The sequence below is a fragment of the Scophthalmus maximus genome, chromosome 19 (genome assembly GCF_022379125.1).
Source record: "Scophthalmus maximus strain ysfricsl-2021 chromosome 19, ASM2237912v1, whole genome shotgun sequence".
NCBI lineage: Eukaryota > Metazoa > Chordata > Actinopteri > Pleuronectiformes > Scophthalmidae > Scophthalmus > Scophthalmus maximus.
The window spans coordinates 2,461,950-2,477,105 of NC_061533.1; the positions used below are offsets into that span (position 1 = coordinate 2,461,950).

General features: G+C 42.5%; 1 protein-coding gene across 3 annotated transcripts in view; it reads left to right on the forward strand.

The window, feature by feature from the left end:
* Positions 1-15,156, forward strand: part of bmp2k (BMP2 inducible kinase) — a 36,739-nt gene that overhangs the window by 17,991 nt on the left and 3,592 nt on the right. For 2 of the 3 annotated variants that reach the window (XM_047329034.1, XM_035641126.2), the window contains exons 3-15: positions 576-681; positions 802-944; positions 2,601-2,722; positions 3,191-3,272; positions 4,576-4,708; positions 5,298-5,401; positions 5,536-5,615; positions 5,716-5,864; positions 6,140-6,357; positions 6,464-6,646; positions 8,655-8,947; positions 9,214-9,383; positions 10,035-10,151. In XM_047329034.1, coding sequence (XP_047184990.1) covers positions 576-681; positions 802-944; positions 2,601-2,722; positions 3,191-3,272; positions 4,576-4,708; positions 5,298-5,401; positions 5,536-5,615; positions 5,716-5,864; positions 6,140-6,357; positions 6,464-6,646; positions 8,655-8,947; positions 9,214-9,383; positions 10,035-10,151 — 1,900 coding nt within the window. The remainder of the gene's footprint in view (positions 1-575; positions 682-801; positions 945-2,600; positions 2,723-3,190; positions 3,273-4,575; positions 4,709-5,297; positions 5,402-5,535; positions 5,616-5,715; positions 5,865-6,139; positions 6,358-6,463; positions 6,647-8,654; positions 8,948-9,213; positions 9,384-10,034; positions 10,152-15,156) is intronic. The other variant, XM_047329033.1, reaches the window with a different exon arrangement.

Genomic DNA, 15,156 nt, shown 5'->3' on the forward strand with positions numbered 1-15,156 from the left:
AATTATATTCTAGACAAACACAGTTCATCCTGTCTCACTCAGACGGATTAAAGTTCCTGCCATTTTATGACAGAATTCCATCTACTGGATTCCACTGAAGCCATGTGTGTGATATTGGCGTACAGTAGATCTGACGGTGGTGCGTACACCTGGCAGGTGTCTGACACCGTTACGTGTTGAACGTTAGCTGTTTGTTTGAGGAGTAAACAGACAGTTAATGACCCAAAGGCAAACCTTCATGTTGGTTAAGGGCGTGGAGCTACTGTACTGCACTGTCCTCTGCAAACAGCCCACGACTCATTTGACTGCAGACAGCGACTTCATTACATCAGTTTTCTTTATCAGTTTATGATTCATGTAAAGACTGGAGAGTTTTTCTTCAGCATTCGACACATTTGACATGTTTATATTTAGGTAAAATCACTTAAACAGGTCGACAAACTTGAGTTTTTACAGCCGAAAAAGATGCAGCGGTTTCCACCGTTTCCTTTAATCCGTGTGTTTTTAAATTCTCCGTATTCTTCAGTGTCCGTCCTCATCACTCAAAACACATTTTTGTCACCCCGCTCTTGCAGAAGGAGCTGTCTGGCCACAAGAACATCGTCGGCTACCTGGACTCCACGATCAGCCCCGTGTCCGACAGCGTGTGGGAGGTCCTGATCCTCATGGAGTACTGTAAAGGTAGCGTCTCTTTAATAACCACGACACCACTACCGTGTTCTCGGCTGCTCACCGTTCAGCTCCTGTTTGTAATATATCTGTAATGTTCAGTGTGTGTCCTCCTCCTTGTCTCTGCTGCAGCGGGTCAGGTGGTGAAGCAGATGAACCAGCGGCTGAACGTGGGCTTCAGCGAGGCCGAGGTGCTGCACATCTTCTGTGACACGTGCGAGGCCGTCGCTCGCCTGCACCAATGCAAGACGCCCGTCATCCACAGAGACCTGAAGGTGACGTGGAGTCTTTCTCCTCCTCCCTCTGTCCTCTCATCCTCCGCAGGACGTCGTATCCTACTGGTCAGCTGGGTGGTTGGTAGGGACGCACAGAAATGAAAAAATGTGGGCTGAAACCCAAATGAATAAAACAAAACCCTTTTTATCTTTCAATCATTTTGCCAATTTTTTTCACCATTGCATTATTAAATATAGCCTGAATGTGCTTTTTACTTTTTTTGTCTTGATTTTCAAGGGGGGGAAAATCAATTACAAAAGTAAAATTCATAAATGTTTATATAAAACTTAATCACCCGAGTAATTTTGTTGGCCCAATATTTGGTGTAAAAAACGTATCAAGTAGTTTTATTATAAAATGTCAGAAAAATGGCCATCACACAATTTTCCAGATCCAATGTGACATCTTCGTGTTTTCTTCCTTTTTCAGACAAACTGATTTTTTCAAATTTGTTTTTATTCATATAGATTCTTCAAGAGAAAAACACAAAGTCCTGAGATTTTTAGAAGCTTGAACCAAAGAATCTAAATTACATTTTGGTTAATAAATGTATTGTTGTTAGATAATCTGATTGTTTAGGCAGTAACTCTAACCCTGACCAAAAAAAAAAAAAAAGATTAGGAAGCACAACTTCCTTAAAATGATCTGAAGGGAAACACTAAATGAAACCTGCCGACCTTCTCCCGACTTCCCGTGGCCAAAACCTAAACATGTGTTGTAATCGATAACATGCAATATCCTGTGGAGGTTCCTTTGGAAGGAAATTGTCTCACCTACGAAAACTACTAAAACAGACATGTCCCAAACAAGGGAAAAAAGGTGCCTCAGTTTCCCCCCAACAATGAAGTTCTGAACTTCTTTGAATTATTTTAGCTAAACTTGATTTTTAGAGCCACGGGTCATCTGCACCCTTCATTTGTGTCGATGCTCGGAGGCCAGCCCCCCCCCCCAGCTGAACTGTGTCCAGTTGGACGAGCCTCTGCTGCCCTCAGCTCCACAGGCCCCGTCCTCTGTTCGCCGTCTATGTGCTGCTCGGCCCACACGGCTTACGTAACATCGCAGGGGACACAAAAGAGCACGGAGGCCCGGTCGCACATCGCCAGGGAAAGTGAGAGTGCAAAAGAAAAGAGAAGCCCCGTAACCCCGAGCTGTCAACAGCAGAAACTCTCCTTTCTTTCATTCGCTCAGTTTTCCCGTAAATCGTTTTTCCCCTGTTCTGCTTTTTGGTTTATTACTGACTTCCTATTTACGTTTTATTTCTTGTTTTACTTTCAACCAGTCTCATCTGTCTTTTCTTTTCTTTTGCTTTTGCTTTTTTCTTCCTGTCTCTGTGTCTGTCTTTTCCTCTTTCTTTGTTTCTACTCGTTTCCCATCTTTCCTCCACGGGGCTTCACTTGGTTATATGTTATACGCTGATACCAAACAATGGAACTGTGCCATATAACAGACACGAGTACTTTCAAATGAAAGTTCATTCTTTTTTTGTTTTCATGACCACGTCCCTTTAATCTTCACAGACGTAGCTTAGGTTAGTTTCAGGAGAATCGCCCGTTATGTCTTTCCTGTATGTTGTTGAAATGTTGTTTTATTTGTGACTTTTTTTTAATGTTTAATGATTCAAAGCTAAAACTTCTGTTTGTTCTTCTTTTCTCCAGGTTGAAAACATCCTGCTGAACGACCAGGGGAACTATGTGCTGTGTGACTTTGGCAGCTCCACTCACAAGGTTCTGCTGCCGCATAAGGACGGAGTAACTGCTGTGGAGGACGAGATTAAGAAGTTGGTTTAATATCCAGTTTCACATGTTACTCTGTACAGTGGTGTGTTAAACCATAATATCCACCTGCCTCTGTGTTCTGACGACTGCAACATTAATGTTTTACTTGTAAGAGGAATGTGTAACGTCTGTCAGCAGCAGCTGATGGTTCACTGGGCAGTCGAAGTTTACACAGTCTTTATTTGTGTAGTAGTGTCAAATCACAGCCGTGCGGTCACATCGGGGCTCGTCGACTTTCCCACATTTACAGCTGCAATAAAGTGAAAATGTGCGACGCTTATCGGCGGTTTATGACCGTGTGTAAACTCATGACGGCGGTCATACAGAAACCACCAGCCCTCTGAATCATGGTGACACAGACTGTCTTGATTTTCTTTTGCTCAAATCCAGAACCGGAGTAAATAAACTCGGCTGCTCCTGAAAAGCTGAGCCGTCGCTCAATGTTTTTCTCTTTGCCGTCTGTCTCTCAGGTACACGACTCTGTCGTACCGCGCACCGGAGATGATCAACTTGTATGCAGGGAAAGCCATCACCACTAAAGCTGATATATGGGTAAGATTCCAGTGTGTGTGTGTGTGTGTGTGTTTGTGTTTGTGTTTGTGTTCGTTTTCTGCATCCTGCAGGGCTGGTTTGTCCTGGCGGTGTCCCTAGCACGTCTTTCTGCCCTGACAGGTTCCTCCTCTCTGCGTCCTCTCTTGCCCTCGGCTGTTTGCCTCCACCAGCTCGCCAAACCGTTTTGTGTCCAATGAAACATTGAGCAACGTCGCTCTGATCCTATTCCTCCCTCGCCGCCGCCTGTCCTCTTCCAGTTTCTCTTCATTTGAGATAATTAGTCTCACTTTAAAAACCTCTTGTGCAACGGGCTGATGTGAAGGTGAGCAGCAGGGAGAAGGGCTTGGACGGCAGCCATTTTGAGGAGCGGTGTTAAAATTGCTGCACCACAAAAAAACCCACGGAGCCAATGAGATGTAGCTGTTGATGGGACATATAATTTTGATGATGTTTTCTGAAGTATTTACACATTTAAAGAAAGTTAAAGAATCATAGTACTCTTATAATTGAGGATACCAGACTGGTGCACCGTCTTCAGATTAGAGCGCTTAAAGGAAAAACATTCCCTCAACGCTGAGGCTAATTCCAAAGTCTCTTTCATCTCCAACTGCATCATCTGCAAAATAAAAAAAAAAGATGCGCGAGCCAAATATAGCTCCAACTGGTTGTATGATTTGGGAGCAGAGCACGTTCCCGTGTAGATGTGTTCGGGGGGCGGCCATGTTGTCGGGGAAGCAGTAATTAAAATCTGATTTTATAAGATGACGTGTAACTAGCTAGTTACTTTTTGCATCTTATTCCTATTAGTGCCCGAGTGATTTATCGGTTGGCCGATTCAAAAATGGCCGATATGATCCTTTCACAAACATATCTGAACATATCAGATATCTGAACATATCAAACATATCAGGCAAATATAAACGAGGCAGAAAATATGTGCATTTAAAGGTTTTGCTTTTTAGAAATATAGATTTAAACATGTTTTAAATTCTGTATAACATATATTTAAAAAATGTAAATGGGGCAATATAATTTGGTACTAAAACTTAAGATATTGTGTCGGTAAATTTAATGAGAGGTAGAGTAGCCTGAAGGTCGGCAGTTCAATCCCCTCTTCCCCCCGGTCAGCATCTCCCCGGGAAGACACTTAACCGACGGCTCCTCCAGCAGAGCATGAATGTGTATGAATATGATTGAAAAAGGGCTTTGTGAATGTGACTTATAAATACAGTTATTTACCATTTCCCACTAAGATCTGCTGGCCTCAGGAGTTTTTCACCAGTCTTGTCTTCTCTCTCCACAGGCACTCGGATGCTTGTTGTACAAGCTGTGTTTCTTCGCTCTTCCGTTCGGGGAGAGTCAAGTCGCCATATGTGACGGAACCTTTATCGTTCCGGATAACTCCAAATTCTCCTTCAAGTTGCACTGCTTAATCAGTAAGTTGTCAGAATGTCTATGCTAATGGTTTCTGATTGATTGCTTACGAGCTCAGATGTGATTAAGGACGCTTCTCACACCTCCTTGTTTGGTCCGGACTATTCAAACACTAGTTTGGTCCGAACCAAGATTGCAGGTGACGGGCGTGTTTGAGTTGGAAAATGTTCTTTCTCTGTAGAACAGTTTCTGAAATTGCAAAGCAAGTATTTTTTGCACATAATGGAACTTGACTATAGACTCCATCATTTTTAAAGTAAAGTTCGAAGACGTTGGATAATTTGCACAGTCAGGTTTTCCATTATGTATATTTTATGTCGTTAGCTAGATTGTAATTTGCTCTCACCGTCTTGTTTTGATGCGTCACCCACAGAGCGATCTGCTGTAACCGTCTTTTGTTTTGTTTTTTTGCATTGACTCGGCCTGTTTGAACCAGTCGTGGACCGTCGGTCATGTTGTTTCACTTCCCTGAAACCGAGCCTAATCCTTTGACCAACAGCTCCACCATGTGGCAAAAGAGAGAAGCTGCACATCAACTACAACACACCAGCCACTGACACCTCTCTGTTTCCGTCTCTCCCTTTCTTCCAGGATATATGCTCGAACCAGATCAGGAGAAGAGACCAGACATTTACCAAGTGTCCTACTTTGCCTTCAAGTTAGCTGGAAAAGACTGTCCAGTGCCAAATCTCTTTGTAAGTCACAGGATTGATGCCGCCGTCGTCGTCGTCGTCGTCGTCGTCGTCGTCGTCGTCGTCGTCGTCGTCGTGGCTTTTAGCCTTTTGCAGTTGTTTTTCTTGTTAACTCAACGCTCCTGTTCTTCTTCCAGAACTCTCCCATCCCCACGTCGCTCCCCGAACCTCTGACGGCCAGCGAGGTCGCGGCTAGGAAAAGTATGACGAAAGCCAGGTACTGACGACAGGAAACGCAACGTTTCTCAACAGGTCATTGATGCCGGTGAAGCGAAAATCAAACTTAAAGCATTTTTCACTTCCCTTTTTCCCTCCAGGATTACGGACTCCGTCGGCCCCACGGAAACGTCCATAGCCCCCAGACAGAGGCCGAAGGCGGCGAACAGCAACGTGCTGCCCCTCGCCAACACGGTCACGCCTGCGAAGATGACCGTGGCTTCGGCGCCCGTCAGCAACGGACAGAAAGGTTTGGATAAACACGAGCGTGACTTATAGAGATTCTTATATCTGTAGAAGTAACAGTATTTTCTGATATAGGAAAAATAGGGATGTTGCACAAACATACAAACATAGCTTCAAAAAAGAGTCTGTCGTAGATGAAACTAGATGATGAAACATTTAAAGATCCGCTAACCTCAGACAAACCAGGTTTCCATTCAATGAATGTTCTCGGTTGCCGTCTTTGCGTCCGACTTGTGTGTTCAAACAAATAAATCCCGTCAATCCACCTCATCCTCTCAGCTCCCACCCCCGGCTCCGTGCAGCCGCAGTCGCAGCCGCAGTCGCAGCTGCAGTCGCAGCCGCAGCCCAGCAGTCAGCAGCACCGAGTCCTGCAGCAGCTGCAGCCCGGCGACCTGCGTCTGCAGCAGCTACATCATCACCAACTACAACAACAACAACATCAACAACAAGCAGTGCAGCAGCAACATGCAAACGCACAGCAGCTCCAATACCTTCAGGTACATCCACTTGTTGAAGACAAAGTCATTCCTCCACAACTTTCCTTGGTCATTGAGAGTGAACGTTGGTCATTGAGACTGAACCTGAATGTTTTTGTGTCTTCAGTACCAGCAGGCTGTGCAGCAGTCGCTTCAGCTGCAGCAGCAGCAGGCTTTGCTCCAGCAGCAGCAGCAGCAGCAGCAACAGCAGATGATGATGCAGCCCATGTACCAGCAGCAGGTCGCTCAGGCTCAAGCTCAAGCTCAGGCTCAAGCTCAGGCTCAAGCTCAGGCTCAGTACGCAGCCATGGTGAGTTCTTCAGAGGTCTGAGGTCTGGTACCGAACCCATCAGAGCTACAAACGTATCAGATTTCTCTGTGCTGATAATAAACAGACATCCGTCAGAGAGACTTAGGGTGGATTGGGATCGTCCTTCCTATCGTCTTTTACCTATCTACTATTCCTTGACCCAAGTGGAAAAAGTCATGAGGTGAAGAAAAGGTGTAAAGGAGGATTCATAGGACTTAGGAAAAGAGAATCCGACTCCACTGACACTAAACTACGTCAATATGCGACGGCGGATGTTGTTGATGCGTCTGTCGTGGTGAAACTACAAATTTCCAAAGATGAAGTACAAAAACCTCAGCGGCTCCATCAGCAAGTTTCATTGTTTACGTCCGTGCATGACGCGCCACGTTAAATATCGCTGCCGTGATAAATTGTCGGTTGTCTTATTTCTCCTTTCCTTTCGCATAGGAAGCTCCAGTGAACCCTATGCTAAAGGAGATAGGAAAGGAAGCATCGAAGCAGCTTTTCCTAAACATTTAGAGAATCCAAACAGCTCTTATCATGGCTGACGAAGAAATACTTCCGGGTCATTTTTAAGATTTAGGAAACTTCCTGAGCAAATTTGACAATTCGACTGCACCTTTAGCTTTTGTTGGCGTGCGGGCCCAGTCGAGAATCAAGAGGCAGCTTCTAACTCTGAAGGATTTTATCCAAAAAAACGGCAACAAATAGTTTGAGCAAAACAACTGCGAAACACATGGAGACGCAGCGGGAAATAACACGGAGTGGAATATTCCGTTTTTAATGTCAGAACGGCCTAAAAATTGCTCTTCTCTGTTTCCAAAACGCTGGCAGCCGGTCGTCATCCGTCGAGTCGCTTCCACCGTCGGTGCCAAGCAGCATTTGGAAGCAGACGCTCCAAACTTGCTGCTGACGCCGTCCAAATAATTCAGAAAACTAAGTATTTACACAGCGACCGAATCAAACACACAAACACGGGCGCTCCTCCTCCGAACGTGGCGCCGCGGCGGTGCTGCAATTTTTAGTCCCCGTTTCCCGCCGAACGCACACCATCTGTTTTTATTTCAGAGGCAATCTGGTCCGAGCGAAGCCACGAGGGGATCGAACAGCGGGTGAAGCGGAGCAGTTTCCTGACATATGAGGCAGTTCACAGACGGGGGTGGGGAGGGGGGGAAAGAGCACATCTCAAAATTAGTTTGAATTCCCAGGAAACCTGCTAAATGTTTAAAAAAACAACAACCCAGCAGCAGTGAACTCAGACTCTTTTAATAACATCATATCAGAAAAAGCACAACAGTGAAGAGTTTTATTTTTTTGGTGGTAGAGGATGGAACAACTACTCCACAACTGTTTGTTTGTTTTTGTGTGGCTTGGGATTAGGGTTGGGGGATAAAACGATAAAGATAATCATCGCCAAATAACTTTTCAACGATAGATATATAAGACACGTCGATAGAACTTCGATAGAACTAATTCCGTCCATGTTTTGAAAGACAACACGAACAGCCAATGATAATGAGAATAGCGCCGTGCCGAACCAATCATGTGGCTGGAACAGAGTTAAAGCTATTATATCATGATATATATCATGATATATATATATATATATATATATTATATCGATCAATATGAGAAAAGTTATCATTTTATTATTTGTTTTCTATATTGCCCAGGCCAACTTAGGATTCATTACATTTAATTGAATCTCCTTTAGAGAAATCACATGAAAACTTATTTTTATATTCAAAGATCTGATGTCAGGTGATTCCTCAAACCCAAAGTGTCCAGGAACTTGTTTTACAAACTTGTCAGCGTTTGCTTGTCCGACGTGTGGTTTGACTCTCACTCCCTCACCCCTCCCCCTCCACCACCGTGTCCCCGGCTTTCCAAATCCAGAACTGGTTTCTAACAGCATTTCATCATCTCGTCATTGTGCGCCATTAAAAAAAATCAAAGGTCCGTCCCTCATTCCCTTCCCCCTCTTCTCCCTCTCTTCCTTCCCTAACAGCTGCACCAGTACCAACAGGCTTTGGTCCAGCAACAGCAGCAACAACAACAGCAACATCATCATCAACAGCAACAACTACAGCAACATCATATTCAACAGCAACATCAGCAGCAGCAGCAGCAGCAGCAGCAGCAGCAGCAGCAGCACCATCATCTTCCCGCTCAGCAGCCTCTCCCCTACATGTCCTCCCCTCTTGAGTTCCAGGTCCCCCTTGGTTCCTATAACTCCACCCCTCCCACTGCTGGACCGCTGGGCGGACTATCACCTGTAGATCCCTCCTACAATAACCCCAGGTAAAGTCCACTGAACCTGGTTTATTGAATAAAAGGTCAAATGTCAAAACCTCAAAAGTCCAAAATTCTCAACATAAAAATTAGATTCCTCCCCATGTTTACCAGGTGCCAAAGTAATAAATCTGCACTTTTGTCACTTTCTATAAATTTTCCATTTGTCTTTTTGTGAATCTTTTGTTTCCCAGACGGACTTCATTAATGTCAGAGATCAGAAACGTCTTCACCTTTCACTTTAATCTCGTGTTTTATTTTCCCTCCCTCCACAGCAGGAACCCTCTCCTGCCCTCGGACGGGACCACCCCGCCCTCCCAGAGCTGCAACAGTGCAGTGAGCAACCCGCCCGACATGTCGCGCTGGAATCCTTTCGGAGAGGACAACTTCTCCAAGCTGACGGAGGAGGAGCTAATCGACCGGGAGTTTGACCTGCTCCGAGCAAGCAAGTGACATTTTCACTGTTTCCTTCGCGTCACCCTTCACTGCTAAACTTTAGATTTTTTTAACGGGAGTCAAATAAGTAAATAAACATTTAAAATGTTCCCCTTGTGTTCTATTGTCTGTTGAGTAGTAGTTTAGGTACGGCAGTGTATTGCTGCCAAGGCAGAAAAATTAAAACGGATCAGTATCATGTTACAACGTGAAAAGTTTATTGTTATAACGTGAATAGTATAGTCATATCATACTAACTATACTATATACTTACTATATATTGTTATAACACGGGTTTATTGTCATAACGTGAATTGTATTTGTTTCAAACATGACGTTTCACGTGATAACGTCATATAGATCCGTTTATATTTTTCGGCCGTGGCAGCAATGTTTTCCGGTATTTATGTGAAATAGCTCCAAAACTTAAATGGGGAAAAAGAAAAGTGCTTCACCTAGTTGATTTAAAAAAAACAAAAAACATTTCATTTGTAATATGAGTATATTTGAGGATTCTGCAACCTCGATGGAGGTTTGTGGTTAAAATTTCTTTAGCTGTATATTGTGAAAACTCAAATTTCCGTACCCATGTGTTAAAAAAAACAACAACCGTAACCCAGGTGTCTCTAAGCATGTCGCCTCTGTGACCTTCTACCCGCAGACAAGCCAGTGGAGAGAACAGCCAGCGTGGAAATGGACCGACCGCAGCTCGCCGCCACCGCCAAGCCCCTCCCACCGGAGGACCTGTTCGGCTCCGTCCCGTTCGTGGCCAGCGCAGGCAAGTCTTAGAGGAGTCTCTACCCTGAGGACCCAACACTGTGGAGCCACCTGCCCCCCTCTCTCTCTGCCCTCTACTGCCCCCTACTGCCCCCCCCACTGTCCAACAAGTGGAGCCTTTAAAAAAACAAAAAAAACAACGATCAGTCAGATTTTTATTGATTTGTTGGTCGCAGATTAGAAGTGCTTCTGTTGTCGGTATGAAATATCATAGTAAAGATGTAAAGAAAAGCAGTGAAGTGATTAAATCGCTTTCTGAATTCACTGCAATCAGCTCCGGCTTCTCAATCTGGGCCCCGGTGGTGCCGATCGCTGTGAGGCTACGTCCACACTTATACTTTTGCTACGTCTACACTAGAGCTGCAAAAAAAATAATCGCCAATAATTTGATAGTCGATTCATCTGTTCAAGTACTATTTTGCTCCTCTATGACAGTAAACTGAATATCTTTGGTGTGAGGGAAAAACACAATATCATCTTGGGGGTTTTGGGAAACACGATCGACATTTTTCACCATTTCATAACATTTTATGGACCAAACAACTAGTGGATTAATCGAGAAAATAATCGTCGGATTAATCGATAATGACACTAATCATTAGTTGCAGCCCTAGTCAACACCCAAGTTGCCCCAGTCGTCTGTATAACTCTGTGTTCAGGCACGTACCAATCAAGTAACTTGTCCACTGTCCCCACCGTCTTTTTCTTTTTTCATAGACATGAAACATCTATGGTAAATATTTCGCGTATAAGCAGTTAATCCAATAAACACAACAACTTTGTAAAATACTAGCAATCAATACTCGGTTTTAACGAAAGTGCAAGTGACTGAGTCCGATCACGTGACGAGAAGGAGAGTTGTTGTTGCCGGACAACAGACCTTTAAATGTGACGCTCGACCGGCTGCGCTCGTAAGCGAGCGACTACACCGGGAAGAGCGCTGAACACATCTCCGCGAGAATGTTACAGTAAAGGACACTAAGTTGGAGGTCGTTTGTTATTATGAAGAGTTTATCAAAAAAATTTTCAGATCATTAAGAAGCTGGACTATAACGAGCTTTTAAAATGTCCACAGTAATCGCCAATAGCCTAGTTTACGCCCGGCGTCAACACAAACTCTCACCTGGACCGAGATGTTTTTTGTATTGGTGTGGACGTAGCCTTCGTGGCCTCGCTGTAAAGAACCTTTATGCAAAGTCAGGAAGACGTGTTTGACTTCCCTCTACATCTCCCCAGGGAGAAGCAAGGCATCAAAACTCCGCCAGGGTTTTGCGGGAGTTAGATTCCATGACATAACCTGATAATCAGTTCCTTCATTTGGCCAAACGAACCCGTCACAGATCATAGAACTGGTAGAACAGTGTGAATATCAAAGTGCAGTATTTCTACGTGTATGACGTCGGTGGCAGCAATAAGCTTCTGTGCCTCTGTGCTCTTTCTTCCTGCTTCTGTTTAGAAAACGCTGTTCATTGAATACATATTTAATGAGAAGCGGTATCGACGCTAAAATGATTAGAAAGCAAGAGAAGTTTTTGTTTTTTTTAATCCTACAGTAAATTCATCTCGTAAAGTGGAATCAGAACAAGATAAAGATGCAATATAACCTCCGAGCACTTGAACGTTAAGTGTGGAAATATTTTATTGTCCTCGCTTGACAGGAAAAAATTCTATTTGAGTTCGAATTGGATCAAAGGAAAAAAACTAAAAGAAAAAGAAACCTCACAGATTCAAGGGACTTTTATTTTCTATTTTTTAATATTGAATTAAAAACCCACGTTGGTTTTGTCTGGGTCTCATTCCTACAGGCTGGCATGAAAAAAAACTGATTTTGGATCAGCCTTTTGAGCTTCCTGTGTTATTGCCATCACAGTGTCAGTTTCTCAGTTCCAGCTGATTTATTTTGGTTGTTCAATAGCAGTTACCGTGCCAACACACTGCCAGCAGCTTGTAAAGCATCACGTTATCGGGGTTAAAATTTTCTGTTTGCGTTTTACTTCCAGTAACGGTTGAGTTTCTCAGAGGCAGAGCTTCTGTCTCTAATCTGATCTCGGAAAATCGTTTAGTCATATGTGAAAGGCAAACGTCTGGACACTTTCTTTACTGTGTCAATGTCCTAACAGTGTTAAAACTTTTGGAAAAGCTGATTCAACGAATCAGATTGTGATATGTAATGTCACAATCATAATAACACAGTATGAACACAGACTGTGTTATTATGCCTCACACCGGGCACCACACACTCGACCGGAAAACTGGGTAGCTCTGCCATTGAGACTTTGGTGACCCCTAGTGGTTGTTTCCAACACTGTCAGATAAATGACAAACGTTCTGCAACATGCTAACTTTAAATAGTAAAGTAAGGACAGACAGTACGACCGCAGTGAAGTTGCTGGTCGTACATTTTGATTTCAATTACAATTATTAAACATTTTTGCCTTCATATTCAAAGAAAGGAAGGAAGGAAGGAAGGAAGTTGCTTGTGTTTCCATTTGTAGACACAAAGTGCCTTTTGTGTCGCCTTTTTCTTTTTTAATTTAACCTGACCAACAAAACTTTTTTCCCTCACCACATTGATTACAGAAGATTTTTAAAAAAATCTTCTCAAATTACATTTTGCAAAATAATTAATGTCGTTTAATGCAACTCAGCAGCAGATTAGCTTTTCCTGAACTCGCACAGTTTTGCTCGGAGGAGAGAAATTAAAATCAGTTTTTAGTTAAATGAGTCTTAGTTTTCCGGAGCGGCTGTTTGTGAGAACGCACGTTTTCCAGAACTTCTCACGCCAATTTTCCTGAACACATTTTTTTTCCTGACGTGATGTTAGAAACCTGATTCTGACGTCACGACGACTGACCCAACTCGGTACAATAAACTCAGCTGTCATCATAATGATAATAATTATTATTTCACCTTGAACACAGCTGGCTGATGGCACATTCCGTAGTGCACATGTTAGTGTCCTGATCACATCTGTGAAAAATGGTGAACATTTTAGATTTGAATTTTGAATCTTCTTGAGTCCATACGATCCTGAAGGGCTGCATGTCTGTGAATCCTCACTGTCATTCCGCCTCAGAGCAGCAAGTGAGCAGCGAGTCGTCGTAGTCGTCAAACACATTATCGTACAAATGTTTTCTCGTACTTAGACCAAGGTAAGTTATGTAAATCTGACAGTTACTAAATGTCGCTTCTCTTCCACTTCATGTTTTCCGCTCATGTCACCGCCTGCCCTTTTAATAGTTTTTTTTATTTTTGCGGAACAATTCATTTGAGTTTAAAATCGTCTCGTTCTTTTTTTTTTTGAGTTGTTTTCCGTTTTCGTTCTGTCACAGCGAGACAGCCATACTCAGAAACATCTTGTTCATGTGTACTGGTGGACAGATTTAAGGTTCGGACAGGGAAACCATCGAAGCCAAAATAGAAAGTGAAAGGGACGGACCAGAGCCATTAACTGCACTTTATTTTCCCTTTTTGTTTTATTATACTTTACGAGGAAATGTGAAACGTCCTCCCAGACTCTGTGGGATACGAACAAGCCAACACAGACATTTTTAATATGTTGTTATAATTTGTTTACATCTGCAAGTTCTCTGTGCTTTTCTCGTCTGCTTTTGGGGTTTCCCCCATTTTTTTCCCCTTCTTTTTTTTTTTTTACATTCTGCGGAGGAAGTAAAGGCCCCAGATCAGAAAGAATAACTTTTTTATTTCAGATAATTCTCAGTATAAGTGTTGTTTTTTTTTTGTTGTGCTAGAATACCCACAGCTCCTGGTACCTCTCCTGCAGAACAAATACAACCTATAGATCAATAAGTTGTCTTATACACATCTTGTTTTTGTTTTTGTTTTTTGCAGCAGACTATGTAAAAGGTCCTGTATCAATACTGTGAGTGTGAATGTATTTTCTTTATAGAATGTTACTGATAAATAAAAAAAAACCATTCAAAATCAGTTTTCACTTTGGTTCCTTTTTTATTTTATAAAAAAAAGAAGCTCTTAAAAAGTTTATTTGGGAAGTTTAGCGTCTCTCCACCACTACACCTCGAGCACGATGTTCCTGATCGTATCATGGCTGTCTCTCTGTAGGCGAGCGCTCGTCGTCCAATCACAGTCCCACAAAAACGGAAACAATCCCTCAACTCGGATATGATGACGAGCATTTTTGTCCTGGTCAGACTTGGTGTGTGTGAAACATTGAGCAGATAAATCTATGACATTGTTTGTGAAGTTCAGTGTGGAACATTTGAATTTGAACTTTTCTCTCTGTCTAAATTTATTTCTTTTCCTCCAAATACGTTTCTAAAAGGATCTAAATCTCATCATGTTTATCTGTAATCGTGAACATCATCTAATCCTGTCTATAGTTTTATTTCAGATGTGGAAATTAGTGTCAAAGTTTCTTTTTAAGCCCAAATCGTCTGAGAAACTTGATAATGTCAATAAACAATAAACTACCACGAAATGTTTGTTTGAGAATAGTATTGACGCAGGTTACACGAATAATTAACTTTTCTCATTTTGAACTTAAATTTCAGTTTGAATGATTAACAAGCTCTTATTTGATTGATTACATTCGGAACAGTTCATGTACAATACACTGTATCATTATGAATAGAAATACATCCTCTAATTTAGCTTTGATCTATGAGAGAGATGGAGCATCAAAGATATGATGCAAACTCTTAATTACTTTGTTTTGATATTTTAATCCTTTTAATCCTGTTTCTGAAGCCTGACCAGGCAGAGATTACTTATTAAAGACGAGGACCCTTTTATATGTACGGTATACTTCTCAAAATATCAGTCTTTTTTAAAATGTATTCCTCCTCAAAGACGCGATGAATCCTCTGTTACCAAAGAAACAGATATTAATTTCAATCTGCAAAGTTACTAAAGCGATAGTGGATTTTTTTTTTTTTTTCAGAAAAAAAAATGTGGGAATTAGATTCTCTGTGTAAAAACTGACCGGGAGCAGTTGGTACATTTGTGGAAAGGAAGAGCGTTAAAAT